Source organism: Macrotis lagotis, chromosome 1, assembly GCF_037893015.1.
Source record: "Macrotis lagotis isolate mMagLag1 chromosome 1, bilby.v1.9.chrom.fasta, whole genome shotgun sequence".
Lineage (NCBI taxonomy): Eukaryota > Metazoa > Chordata > Mammalia > Peramelemorphia > Peramelidae > Macrotis > Macrotis lagotis.
In genome coordinates, this window is record NC_133658.1 from 546,409,748 (window position 1) to 546,425,345 (window position 15,598).

At 34.5% G+C, this 15,598-nt stretch overlaps 1 protein-coding gene across 11 annotated transcripts in view; it reads right to left on the bottom strand.

The window, feature by feature from the left end:
- Positions 1–8,232, bottom strand: part of ABI3BP (ABI family member 3 binding protein) — a 278,236-nt gene extending 270,004 nt beyond the window's left edge. For all 11 annotated transcript variants that reach the window (XM_074214347.1, XM_074214345.1, XM_074214338.1 and 8 more), the window contains exon 1: positions 8,045–8,232. In XM_074214347.1, the coding sequence (XP_074070448.1) occupies positions 8,045–8,123 (79 nt within the window). In that variant the 5' untranslated portion in view covers positions 8,124–8,232. The remainder of the gene's footprint in view (positions 1–8,044) is intronic.
- Positions 8,233–15,598: the final 7,366 nt, after the last annotated feature.

Consider the following 15,598-nt stretch of genomic DNA (forward strand, 5'->3'; position numbering starts at 1 on the left):
TTATCACCAAAATTTGATATTTTGATTGATCCATTAGTAGGAACATTCTTTCCACTGATAGAGATCTTAAATTCCCTGTGCCTTCTTATCTTATGTTTTTTTCTTTGAATATTTCTATAAGTCATTCTTAAAGAATACATTCCTGAGAGTTTTGTATATCAACAGTATCACTGCAGCATGAATGCAAATGAATGATCTAAAGCCTTTTCTAATCACACATGTAGACCATGATATTGCTAGGCCACTTTTCACACTTAAGTTATCTTTTCAGTTATATTACTTAGCATATACCAAAAATCTTTCCATTGTCCCCTGGTTAATCTGTAATTTTGATTCTTCCAAGACTCCATAATAATTCTACATTACCACAAGGATTACTATTGGTCTAAAAGAGATGAACTTTTGAGTTCAGAGCAATTTGCAGTTATTGAAAACACCACAATTTCCCAAATGTAATCTAATCCAATTTATTCCTCAATCTAGTCCTAGTTCATTGAACATGCACATCATCTATCTAAGAGATAAATAATAATATGCTGATTCAAGATGACCCATCCAACAGCATGAAAACTATGGCAATACGCTATTACATTATTGTTTTCAGTGGACTCCCTTAGGATCAAGGGTATTCTGGTAAATAGCAAAGACTTCTGCAGGGTGAGGAGAAAGTATGTATGTATGCCATACTTTTAAATTATGCATAAATAACATGCATAAATTTAACTTTAATAACATTTTCCCATCACTTTACAAGGTTTAAACAAGCAACAAGATAATAATTCATTCTTTGATTTGTGGTATTGGTCAATTTCTGGCAAATACTGAAAACTTAATAATTGTTTTTTGAACTAGCATATCTTTGGAGGTCTCCTTTCATAAGCATTGTTGTGTATTTTACCAAGAAAATCTTGCATGTGTTTCATGACTCAATACAATTATTACAATGCCATCTTTGAGCAGGAGCATTCAAAGAACTTTATCATCACCAGAGAACAATTTTTTTAGACTAAGCAGGACAGCTTCCTTGTCACTAGTGAACATCTTCAAGTAAGTCTATGCTTCCCTAGTTCATACCTTTCTTGGTGTTAAGACTAAGAAGAATGAGAAGAAAGTGATCTGGGGTGGCTAGGTGGTGTAGTGGATAAAGCACCAGCCTTGGAGTCAGGAGTACCTGGGTTCAAATCCGGTCTCAGACACTTAATAATTACCTAGCTGTGTGGCCTTGGGCAAGCCCATTTGCCTGGCAAAAACCTTAAAAAAAAAGTGATCTGAATATTCACATCTACCATAATATCTTACATTATTCTGTTTTGTGAAGGAACAAAACTTTGTTTGAGTCTTCAAATCTATATTTTTCTACTAAATCAAATGCATTTAATTTTTTAAAATAGACACTAGGAATTTTACATTTTCTACATTGCTTAGCATTATAACTATAAAGATATAAATTTCTACAGAAAATTGTCTGAGAAAGTCTAATTGTTTCTTTTATGTGTTTTCATCAAGGTGCCTTGATACATGCACAGAATGTTCTCATAATAAAAGTAGATCACTATAGAAATAAATGTTTGCAGATCTGTACAATTTTGCAAGTGATTACCATCCCCTTCCAGTTTCATTTACAAATATTCCTGGACTGAGCTAGATAATTTGGGTCTCACACCAGGCTCTCTTCAGGCTTATTTTCTTCAATAACCTCTTTCATTTCTTGACCATGGTTATTTTTCTTTGTTTTGTTTGGGGCTTTTCTTACCTGTGCCCACTTTTGCATACCAAGTATAATAATCTTGACATTATTTAAAACTTGTCAAGATATTCATGAAAATTCTTGACTTTTTCATCTTTTGTGATGGATGTTAGTACATTTATTTTATTGGAAGGTTATTTATATTTATTCTTTTTAAATATAAGAAGGCAAAACTATGAAGTGCCCCATTTCTATCCCATGCAATTTTACTCATTGCCTGTGGATAATAAAGTCAACATAGACAGTTTTTTTTAATCTATCTTTCTGAGAAGCACCTGTGAGGATTCTTCATTGGCACTTCTTTGATATTTACTATTTTTATTTATAGTTTTAAAAAATTGCTCTAGATATTGTTCAATTCTTCCAAGTTGTTGGACAAAGAGTGTTAAGAGTACAATTCTATCTCCAATTTAACTGTTGACACCATTAACTCAAATCACATGTTTCTAATAGTCCCAGAGGTGGTCATTCTTTTGAAGAAAAAAAAAATCTCTCATCTTAATCATGTCATTAGAATTATTCTTTTAGCCAGGATATCCTTTCCTAGTTGAATCAAAATAACCCTATTCCAATTTCTAGCAATAGATAATTTTCATGCACTGAAATATAACCAGAGCACCAAAACTGCCTTTTTTTTACTTTCTCTGGACCCCTCTGATCCTTGTTGGTGGTGTCTGAGACTTAAATCATTGTACTTAAACAGGAAATGCTAGTTTTGATTTGTGATCTTTCTCTTTATTTCTTTTTATTGTGAATTTCTAGCCAGAGCCTTGGGTAGCCCCCACCCAATTTCCTTTCTCACCTTTCTCCAGGCACTTCCCATTAAGTTTTCTCTTCCTTTTGATTAGTTTACATATAAGTGTTTGTCAGTTCAAACCTTTAGATCTCTTAGCTCTTTCCCTATGGAGACTAGAGATGAACATTCAATGGAGACTAGGATAGGGCATTCCATAACAGGCCTTCAAACAGGGCCTCTAAGAAATCATTTTGCCTATAGCTGTGTGAGTCACAAAATCTGGGGAGTGGGTAATGGTAGGTTGGTAAATGATAAAAATAAAGTAAAGAAGGGGGAGAGAAATGTAGCCATTATACACTTTCTAAGTTCAGTCTGCATTATGAGCATATTTTCCATTACTTTCTGAAGTCAAGATAATCAACAAAACAATTAATCATTTGTAGATTTATAAGGTGTTAATACTGGCACTAGAGTTGGCTAGATCTGGCTCCAGGACACATTGTAGGAGAGTAAACACATGGGTCCCAGAGAAAAGACAATTCATGAATTCTCTTCTTTCTGCTCCTCTCTTCCAGAAATCATTAAAACCACAGTCCCAGAAGTTCAAGTTCTAATGACATCACCAACTGCTGAACTTTGGGATAATGTTTCCTCTCCACAGTCATCCACATACTACAAATAAGAAAATCAATGATCCTGGAGAAGAAAGAACATTGGGTTCAGTCCAAAGACTAGGGTTCCAGTTCTGACACTTATTAGCTGGGTAAATCTGTTCCATAAAATATGTAAACAGTGATTATTAGACTTGCCCTTCATCACATAAAATATAAGGAACTACATTCAGGTGAGAAAAGGAAGAAAGAGAAGGATAAGAAGGTCACAAGAGTCTTACTTTGCTATTCTATTAAAGTATCCAATTGACCAGTAGACACTAAGGGAAGATAGAGCAAATTCTGGCAAGACTTGAAGTACAGATTGGGAGTCAAGCTGTACATTTGTCAGAGGACCATTCTAGCTAAAGTTGGAGAGGTTCTACATAAGACTATCCACAAGGTAATGAGTTGTGTCCTCTTCACCCCCCCCCCCAAATCTACCCATAGCCTGATAAAGGTCCAGTCTTAGAATCAGAGAGATCTGAATTCAAGAGCCGCTTATAATATATAGTAATCATAAGATGATGTACAAGTTAATGAACACTTTAGTGTCCCAGGAAACTCTAAAAACAAATTGCTAATGGCCAATATCATTGGAAGGAAGAATCACAGATCTGTCTCTCCATCCTTCACCCATCCACTTCTTATTAATAATGAAAAAAACAGCCTTAAAATGTTAACATTTGCCTTCTATAAGATTTCAACTTATATAAAGTAGTTTTAAAAAAAGGTGACTTAAGTAATTGACTTCCTATTTTGTTCTTTTATTCATTCCCTTTTTCTCTATGATGTTCCCGTGACCAATTTTAAACTCTTTTCTTTAAACTATTTTTTTTGCTAAGCAAAAGAAGTTTCATATTGTGATGCCAAGAATAAATGTGTCTTGTATCTCCTCCCCATTTAACTTGGAGCTAGAGTGGAAAGAATAAAGATGGTTGTTTTAGATAAATTATAACAATAGATAATTCTCACAGACATTCTACAATGAGATGCCTATGTTGTCCTGAAAAAAATTGAATTTGGCAATATCTCTCTATGAAATGTAAGTAGCTTGGATGAAATCTTGACAAGAAATAAGCCCTGAGGGGAATCATATAAGCTTGGCATTCAAGGACCTAGCTGGCTAATGAATGAGAAGAATGGCATCTATCTATTTTGGAATTAATTCTATTTATTCATGAAATCTTCATAACTGTCCCCTACACTCACCTCTCCAAGTACCAAGTAGGTACTTAATCCTCTTTTGGCTCCAACTGTAGAATTATAGGTTGACAGAGTAAGAGCTGGGGGGTAATTTAATCCCAATCCTCCATTCAATATAGAATTTGGGGCCCAGGGAGATTAAATGACTTGCCTTAACACCATAAGCAAAAAATCTAGAATTTGAATCTCTGTTGTCTGACTCTTGATTTCTTCCACACTATCCTAATGTATTTCAATAATTCAATCTTTAATTATTATAATACTTTCTAGTAACTTCAGTTCTTTCAAATTATTATTATCTATAATATTCAAACTATTATCTATTACCTAGGTTCTCAAAGGGCAAGCACTTTTGTTGACTCTGACCATAGATTTAGAGCCAGAAAAGATCTTGTAGATCAAACTCAAGCTGAAGCCTGAAGAGGTAGAAAGATTTGTCCACAGTTCTAAATCCACAATCTCATTTCTACCACACTACCAATTCTCCAAACATGTTTTGTCCAGCATCCAGCAAAGAGTCATTTGAATTGCCTTTTGAAAATGATGTCAAATATCTACATCAATATTTTAAGATTCTGTAATTTCACAATTAAAGGGTGCTTTCTCATCTAACATAGATAATGATCCCAGAGAATTTAATGGTCTTTAAGAGAGACACAATTGCAAAAATAAATAAATTAATGAATCATCCCCCTTCTGTTAAATTAGTAAAGAGACTCTCTGACCTTAACTGGTCCTCAGAAATTAATCCTATCACTTGATCTACATTGGAAACCTTTTCACCTTGCTAAGAACTACCAAGGCATGTATGGCAAAGTAGATGAAGTGTGGAATCTGCAATCAGGAAAACCTCAGTTTGAATCCTGACTTGGTCTCTTATTAGACATCACCCTGAACAAAACACCGATTTCTCTCTTAACCTCTGTTTTTTCTTTATAAAATGGGAATAATCACACACACACACACACACATACACACACACATATGACAAAGTTGCTGTGAGGCTAAAATGAAATAATACTCGTATTGCACTTTGTGAATTCTAAAACATTTTGTTAAAGATGGCTATTACTCAGAAGACTCTGGATTTATCCTCAGACTAATCCTCAGAGTGGTCACATTACCTGGCTTCCATTACAAATCTTTCAAAGTCTGGCACCAGTAGGACCTTCAAGAAACAGGACTATCTTTATATAATAACAAGACATCAGAGTGGGACTTTTGTGGGGGGGACCACAGGTGATGCTTATTTATATCTCTCAGTGATTTGGTTTTGCAATCCACAATATGGGATTAGATTTTTGGGGACAATTTAAAAATTAAGGCAATAATATATTTTAGACTAGAGTTTATTCTATGAAGGGGGGGGGAGCACTTAGATTGCAGTGCAGAGTAAACAAGTTCACAAATTTAGTGTATGAGCACCTGTAACCCAGTGCCTTGAATACTGTTGGTCCTTGTGCAGGCACTTCAAATTCTTTTAAACTGAACTTTAAAGGAAAGAAAGGAAAACAAAAATCCACATCACTTGAACATTTCCAAAATAAGAAGAATCTATGTTAGAGAATCATTTCTCTGTTCTTAACCAAAAATAGAAGCTATAGGTGAAAAGCTAAGGAAATATATATATATATATATGTATATGTATATATATATAATATTATTTATCCAAATATGTCTATATTGTATAGATTATATGTAAATATGTGCTATTTAGGTAAATGTATTTTATATATGACTGCTAGATGACTCAGTGGATAGAGTAATGGATCTGAAACCAAGAAGAGCTGAATTTAAATTCTGCCTCAGAAACGTACTATCTACATGACTCTGAGCAAGTCCCTTCAATTCTGTTGGCCTCACTTTCCTCTTCTGTTGAATGGAGATAATAATATTTGACCCCTAGGATTGTTGTGAGGATAAAACAAGCAAACTGTAAGGCATTATATAAATGCTAGCTATTATGAGTAGTATGAAGAGGATTGCATCCTTTATCTTGAATGACATTTTTTTTTCAATTTTACTGGAAAAGGAAAATCATGTCAAGAGATTTCATCCAGTGATTGCAACATAATAATTAAATTTCTTGGCATCGGGGAGGCTAGGTAGTGCAGTGGATAGAGCACTGGCCCTGGAGTCAGGAGTACCAGAGTTCAAATCCTGTCTCAAACACTTAACAGTTACCTAACTGTGGCCTTGGGCAAACCACTTAACCCCACTGCCTTGCAAAAACCTAAAAAAAAATGTCTTGGCCATTGTCAGAAATCTGCAGTAACATGGTTATGGCTGTTATTCCATCATACTGAATAAAAAAGTAAAATAAAACCATGTGTAAACTGAGAAAGCTGTTTCCCAGAAAAAAATGCTATGTCTGTATATACAATGAAATGGCATTAATTATGTCAGAATGTCTATGGCACATACTTAAGAATTAACATTTTAAATTATTAAGGCATGACATTCCTGGTAGGAGGATATGATATGTGTGTAGTGTCATCATTTCTGTAAATGAGTTAAACAATCACATTTGAACAGACTTAGCTTTATTATTTGGTTTTGCAGACACACAAAACCCTTCAGCATCCATATTCTGAATTCAAGATTTCCTGATTGATAGAACGAGTCAGAGCAAAAATTTGGGGGAAAAGACATCTAGAAGACATTGGAAAAGACACTGGAGGCTTCTGAGCTGGAGATACCTTCTATTCTGCTGTCCTGGGCAGATAGTGGCATAATCACTTTGAGCATTTGCCCTACTCAACATTTCAATATTAAGTGACAGTCTCTTTTTTCTGATTCTGCTGAATGTAGTACTGTGAAGCCCATAAAATGACTTTACAGACTATAAATCCACTGAGACAATCAACATTATGAAGGACTGTTCACACCACCTTGACAGGCTCTTGACAGGGGCAGAAAATGAACCCCAGATTTTAAAGCTTATGGGCTTAGGTTGTTTCAAGAGCCTAAATTTAGAAATATTTCAATATTCTTCTGCTGGTAACATGTATAAACAAAATACCAACACTGACACCAGTTCAATTTAGCAAGAAGACAAAGGGGGAGTGTCCTTTTAAGTCCTGCAAACCTTCTTCCAAACTCCGTCCAAACAAATGTGCACATGACCCATTTTTGGTATTTCATGCCTAGAATTCTTTTAACCCTCCATTTAACAGGTATATAGGCAGAAGTCATTCAAGCACCCATTTTTCCTCAGGAGAATACAAGTTTAAGGATAATGAACTACTATTAATTCCCAAACTAGTAAGGAAATAGTGAAAAGAAAACACACACACACACACACACACACACACACACACACACACACACACACACACACACAGACTTTCTTCTTTAATAGGATTAAAATGTCCTAATCTGGATCGCTCTACATATTACAGTTGTCTAAAACTAAACTTTAACAGTTCAGGAATACCTGATAAACTTATTGAAAGAAGACTGTCCTTTGACTTTTTTTATGGCAATAATCAAGTCATTGGTAATAGAATATATTAGTACAGAATTAGAAGCAAAATCAGTTTAAAATAAATTCCTCCCAAACCTGGATTTCATCTGCACTGCATACCAATTTCCTTATTTAATACCGCAGAGCAGATTTAGTCTCAACACTTGAAAAACGAATGTATTCCAACAAGTTATATTAAAAACAGAAGAAAAAAATACAACACAGTTAGAGCTACTTGCCTTTTGGCAATTTCTGTGCATTTCCCAGGGTTAGGGCAATATTTCCACAGAGAAGTAGATAGACCAAGCTGGAGATCATGGTTACAAACCCAAAGTCACAGTGACAGTGATGCTGGTGGGTATCATACAGCTTACTGGAGCTGCATTTAAGTGAACTGCTCTCCCAGTGACAGAGGCTGCAAAAGTTAGGCATGAGCTTACTTCACAGGGGGAGGAGACAGAATGACATCACACTCTTCCACTTAAAAAAAAATTAGGCACAACAGCATAAAAAATTATCAACATCACACTCCCCTCTGGTGTATAACTTTCTAACCTCTGCTATTATTGCCTGTCTGTCTCTTGCAGTCTCACAGAATTACAAGTGGAACTGGGGATCAGTTTACTTTAAGTCAAAGGGGAAAAAAAAATCCTAGGTAATTTTCAAAATGTCACCAACTGTTTTTGAAATCCAGAGGAGGAGGAAATACTAAAAGAAATCTGAATTTCTGTGGAGGAAAAAAGTTTAATTCCATTCATTGGAGGCTCACCATTCTAAAAATGTCTGTTTTTCTACTACTAAATTAAGTCAATTCTCATTATGGGTAGAAATGGGAGAGCGTTTCACTCCCTCTCAGTCCCAATGTCATGAGATATGAGAACATGAATGACTTAATAGCAAGAAGGTCTCAAACTATAAAATTAGAAGACATCCTGTTAATTGCCACAAGATTTTTTAAAATAATTTACTATAATTTAATACTATCTCTCCTATATCTTCAAATGTACTTTAAAGAAAACTTATTTCAAATAAATAAAGATCATTTGATTTGAAATAATTGTTTTCATGTTAGTTTTCCTATTTTCTTTGATTAAAGAAAATACACTGCATAATTTGACATAGCTTGATCCTTTAAGATAGTCTCAAATTTCTATTCTATATTCACTTTTTTTTTTCTTGGAAGGGGAGAGGGACTAGACATGGGGAGAGAGAGAGACTGGACCTGGGATTTCAAAGGTAGGAGAATTATGCATCTTCTGGGGCACTGAAAGACAAAGTTATTTGTCCATGTGCTCACAGCTAGTATGGATCAGAGTCAGGACATGAACCCAGATCTTTGTGGTTTTAAGGTTACCCTGATATCTACTTCCCCAGACTGCTTTTCAGAGAAACTTTAAATTCTTTAAATATTCAGGTGAATGGAACCTTATATTGACTCTTTGAAAACATTAAATTATTTTTCAGGAGAAAGATTTCAGTATGCAAAACCAAGAGACTAATATTATATATAATAAGGATTTAGTGGGATTAAAAATGATCAAAGAAATACAGGGTGCCCACTCCAAATAAGAGTTATAATAGTTTGCAGAAAGTTTTGAAAGATACATTACTAGAGTCATTTAAAACCAGACTGTCCTAAGCACTCACAAGAGGAATGCTCTGGCAAAGATTCTGGAATGGACATGATTATTTAATAGGTCTTTTTCATCTCTCCTTTTTTTTTTTAACTTGATGAACAGGCAGGGCTGTCAGACTAACAACTTTGGCTCTTCATCCAGCTGGCTGATTTTATGGGAATTCTAAGTACCATTGCCTCCAGGCTCAGATGCTGATATCTCTGGTCCATTGGAGATTTTCTGAGACAGCTTAGAATCTAGCTAAAATAGTTAGAAGGAGCCTTTTCAAAAACTGGGAGAAGAGAGTGTAATAGAATAAGAAAATGATTTTTCAAGAATTTGTTACTGTTCAATCACTAAGCTAAATAAAGTCTGAATTAGTAATCATCTTGATTTCTGATTGACTGAATATCCCATCCCCTGTAAATATAGATTTAGATATAAATACATATATATCAAATATGTGTACATACATGTGCACACACATATTATGTGGTATTGAATATAGAGGTATATACATGTGCATGTGTATATATGTATATATATATATATATGTGTGTGTGTGTGTGTGTGTGTGTGTGTGAGCACACATATCTTTTTATAATCTATCTACCTATCTATATTTATCTCTCCATAGCTATATATAAATTTGCAGCTAAACTACTGAGGCAGAGAGCTGCTAAGGCAGCTTATCTGGATAAGTGGCAGAGAGAATAAAATGGTTAAAGAACATGAGTACAAAGCCTGTATATAACTTTGAGCAAGTCAGTTAACTTCTCTAAGCCTCAGTTTTTTCATTTGTAAAATGAGGATATGATAGCACCTATCTAATAGAATGGTTATGAGAATCATATGAAATATGAGATAATATATACATCTACTATATTTATAAAGCTTTAATTATCAAATAAATGCTAGTTATTAACATTATTTAAGTAAAGTTCATTAGTCATGTAAAAACTCCAGCTCTTCCTTAGAAGTACTATAAGGGATTTGGATAATTTATATCATTTTCAATATTTTAACTTTTAAATGAAGAAAAGAATTTTCTGTAGCCAAGAGTCAAAAGCAAAAAGAATGCACAAGAATATGGGACTGAATCCTTTTCTGAAGAAAATAATGGTGTTAGGGTTAGAAAATAATTTTGATTTGAACTTTTCTGCTCAGAAAGTTAGAAAAAATGATTTTAAAAACTATTTTATTTTTCCAATTACATATAAAAATAATTTTGAACATTTATCTTTTTAGAATTTTGACTTTCAAATTCCCTTTATCCTGTCTTCCCTCCTCCCACCTTGAAACGGCAAGTATTTTGATATAGGTTACAAAACATATTTCCATATTAGGCATGCTTGAAAGAGAAAAGATTTTTAAAGTATGCTTTAGTCTTCATTCACATGTCACCAGTTCTTTCTCTGACATTTTTCACCATAAATCTTTCAGAATTTTCTTGGATCAGCGTATTGATCATCATGCACAGTTGATCATCATATAATATTGTTGTACTGTGTACAGTGCTTCCCTGGTTCTGCTCACTTCATTTTGTATCAGTTCATTTAAGTCTTTCCAGGTGGTTTTTTAAAGCATCCATGTCATTTTTTATAGTATAATGGTGTTTCATCACAATCATATGCCACAACTTGTTCAACTATTTCTTAATTGACGAGTATGCCCTCAATTTCTAATTCTTTACCTCCACAAAGAGAATTTTTGTACATCTAGACCCTTCCCCCACCCCTACCCCTGTCTCATCTGTTTCTGTCTCTGTCTCTGTATTTCTCTGTCTCTGTGACTGTCTTTTTCTCTCAGATTTGAGCTCAAGTCCTTGCTGCCACATTTATCAACTGAGTGATTGGTGTGATCCACCTGGAGTAGAATCAAATTCCAAAAGCAAATACCAAATAAATATGATATGTAATGAGTTGAAAAAATAAATGTTTAAATAAAACAGCCACCTCAAGCCTTAAAAAAAATGAATTCATATCCTGAAAGCTTAGTTCTTTGTGTTTATCAAAATTACTTTGGTCATTTACTAGTTTGCATTGTATAATTAATCTATTGCACTGATCTAATACTGTCTTTCTCAGTCACTACCAGATTGTATGGCCAGGTCACTTTCCTTCACTTTTTTTTCATCGATTCCCTTGATAGTCTTGACATTCCAGATGACTTTTATTATGATCAGGAAGCACTTATTAAGTGTTTGTACAAAAGAGGCAGTTATTGTAGAGTAGACAGTGTCACCCTTGAGTTCGGGGAAAGCGGGATTCAAATCCAACCACTGCTAGTCAATAATCACCTCAGGACCCCAGGGAACTCTCTTAAGATTCTGCTAGAAACATGTTACTGACCTGGATTATGAAGAGTTTCAGAACCTGATAGTCTGAATCAATGAAATCATAGCTTTGGATGAAAATTCACATATAAGAAACTGTGCTAGAAACTAGAGAGAAAATAGATAGGATATAGATGTGTTTTTCATGAAACCCATAAGCTAATGGGGAGTGGAGGGAATAAATAGCTAAGAATGAGTAACAAATATTTAGCAAGCACTTATTATCTGTAGGGGAACACAAAGAAAAAAGTAAAACTGCCCTATTTTCAAGAAGCTCACAATTCTGTTGGGGTGGAAATGACATATAAGAGGTTTTACCTGCAGATCAGAAGGAAAGATCCTAATTATCTTAGGGTACAGTAGCAGAGTAATGATGATGATGATGACTTTTTTTCAATATCATTTTGACTAATACCATGTTAGACATTTCTGACATAAAACCAATTGATTCTATCAAGGACTTGAGTAGTGAGAACTTTTTTCTGGGTCTTCAGCAACTGAAGATATGTCCATAAATATAACATGGACAGTAGATGGCAAAGCAGGAAAAATCTGGGGGTTCAAATCTGGCCTCAGAACCTTACAACCTATGTAATCCTGGGCAAGTCACTTAAACCCTCAGTTCCTTATCTATATAATGAGCTGGAAAATGAAATGCAAACCACTCTAGTACCTTTGCAAAGAAAACCCAAATGGGTTCATGAAGCATAGACACCACTGAAAAATGATTGAACAATAACATGTATTGTTGTGACATGACCAAGAAAGGAGGGAGGGGGGAAGGGAAAGAAAATGGGAAGGGAAAGGAAAGAATGAAGAGAAAGCAAAAGATGAGATCCTTCTTAGCATTTAGGATAGGATCAAAGATATGAGCTGGAAGAGATTCTGAAGATCAGTGATCCCACATTAAAACCTCAAAACATGTGTATATGTCCATACAATTACACATACATATATAAATTAATGGAATTGCTTCTGTTCATCTATTGTTTTTCTAACAACTTTTTTCACCCCTGAAGTTTCACCATTCTACCTTCTTTTTTTTTAAGAATTGTTTTCCCTTTGGTAATGCAGGTAGAAGAAAAAAACTAATAAAAATTTAGAATGAAAAACTTAAAATATTATTTTATTCTAAGGATTTAAAAATCTTTTTATAATTAGAAATGAGATTGCTTTTCATCAAACTTCATTTATCCTTCAGAGTCAAGATGCTGTTGTTCAGTTGTTTTAGTTGTGTCCTACTTTTTGTGACCCCATTTGGAATTTTCTTGGCAAAGATACTGAAGTGGTTTGCTGTTTCCTTTTCCAGCTCATTTTACATATGAGGAAATTGAGACAAATTGAGTCAATCTCTGCTCTCAAAGAGCTTCTACTCTAATAGGAGAAACCAACCCATTCAGAAGAGTTCAGTTCTAGGCTAGAGGAAAGACTTGGTGTATCTTAATACACATTAGGATAGCCAGTGGTAATCTATTGCAGATACAGTATAGATTATTCTTCTTTTCTTCCTTCTGTATATCCTGTACCTGCATTGTATTTTATATAATGTGAGGGATGTGAGAGTTGGCACTACTAGGTTCCCTTCTTTCCCACTTTATTCCATTAATACCATTGATGTCCTTACATTTTGTTTTGTTCTTATAGATGGATTTTTTTTATTATTTTCCTACTATATAATCCTTTGATATTTTTATTAGTGTGGCATTAAATAAGTAAGCTATTTAAATAATATTGTCATTTGTATTATATTGGCTCAGCTTACCCATGAGCAATTAATATTTCTCTATATATGACCCCTGTTCCAAAGCTGGCATGGAATTCTTTCCTTCTTGGTAGAGATGGATGTCCTACCCTGAGTGATGGGTGGGACAGAGTTGGAAAGGGCAGCCTTCTTCAGTCCTCTTTGAGATCCTTCAAGTTTCAAGTCTTTTTAGGGGCTCTTCAAGATTGAGTCAGTTGGTTTCCAACTTTTAGAGGAATGATGGAGGAAGTCAATTCCACATCAAGTTGTTGAAGGAAAAGATTCTGGGAAGTCACAAGAGCAACTGTACCTGATAAACTTATTGAAAGAAGACTGTCCTTTGACTTTTTTTATGGCAATAATCAAGTCATTGGTAATAGAATATATTAGTACAGAATTAGAAGCAAAATCAGTTTAAAATAAATTCCTCCCAAACCTGGATTTCATCTGCACTGCATACCAATTTCCTTATTTAATACCGCAGAGCAGATTTAGTCTCAACACTTGAAAAACGAATGTATTCCAACAAGTTATATTAAAAACAGAAGAAAAAAATACAACACAGTTAGAGCTACTTGCCTTTTGGCAATTTCTGTGCATTTCCCAGGGTTAGGGCAATATTTCCACAGAGAAGTAGATAGACCAAGCTGGAGATCATGGTTACAAACCCAAAGTCACAGTGACAGTGATGCTGGTGGGTATCATACAGCTTACTGGAGCTGCATTTAAGTGAACTGCTCTCCCAGTGACAGAGGCTGCAAAAGTTAGGCATGAGCTTACTTCACAGGGGGAGGAGACAGAATGACATCACACTCTTCCACTTAAAAAAAAATTAGGCACAACAGCATAAAAAATTATCAACATCACACTCCCCTCTGGTGTATAACTTTCTAACCTCTGCTATTATTGCCTGTCTGTCTCTTGCAGTCTCACAGAATTACAAGTGGAACTGGGGATCAGTTTACTTTAAGTCAAAGGGGAAAAAAAATCCTAGGTAATTTTCAAAATGTCACCAACTGTTTTTGAAATCCAGAGGAGGAGGAAATACTAAAAGAAATCTGAATTTCTGTGGAGGAAAAAAGTTTAATTCCATTCATTGGAGGCTCACCATTCTAAAAATGTCTGTTTTTCTACTACTAAATTAAGTCAATTCTCATTATGGGTAGAAATGGGAGAGCGTTTCACTCCCTCTCAGTCCCAATGTCATGAGATATGAGAACATGAATGACTTAATAGCAAGAAGGTCTCAAACTATAAAATTAGAAGACATCCTGTTAATTGCCACAAGATTTTTTAAAATAATTTACTATAATTTAATACTATCTCTCCTATATCTTCAAATGTACTTTAAAGAAAACTTATTTCAAATAAATAAAGATCATTTGATTTGAAATAATTGTTTTCATGTTAGTTTTCCTATTTTCTTTGATTAAAGAAAATACACTGCATAATTTGACATAGCTTGATCCTTTAAGATAGTCTCAAATTTCTATTCTATATTCACTTTTTTTTTTCTTGGAAGGGGAGAGGGACTAGACATGGGGAGAGAGAGAGACTGGACCTGGGATTTCAAAGGTAGGAGAATTATGCATCTTCTGGGGCACTGAAAGACAAAGTTATTTGTCCATGTGCTCACAGCTAGTATGGATCAGAGTCAGGACATGAACCCAGATCTTTGTGGTTTTAAGGTTACCCTGATATCTACTTCCCCAGACTGCTTTTCAGAGAAACTTTAAATTCTTTAAATATTCAGGTGAATGGAACCTTATATTGACTCTTTGAAAACATTAAATTATTTTTCAGGAGAAAGATTTCAGTATGCAAAACCAAGAGACTAATATTATATATAATAAGGATTTAGTGGGATTAAAAATGATCAAAGAAATACAGGGTGCCCACTCCAAATAAGAGTTATAATAGTTTGCAGAAAGTTTTGAAAGATACATTACTAGAGTCATTTAAAACCAGACTGTCCTAAGCACTCACAAGAGGAATGCTCTGGCAAAGATTCTGGAATGGACATGATTATTTAATAGGTCTTTTTCATCTCTCCTTTTTTTTTTTAACTTGATGAACAGGCAGGGCTGTCAGACTAACAACT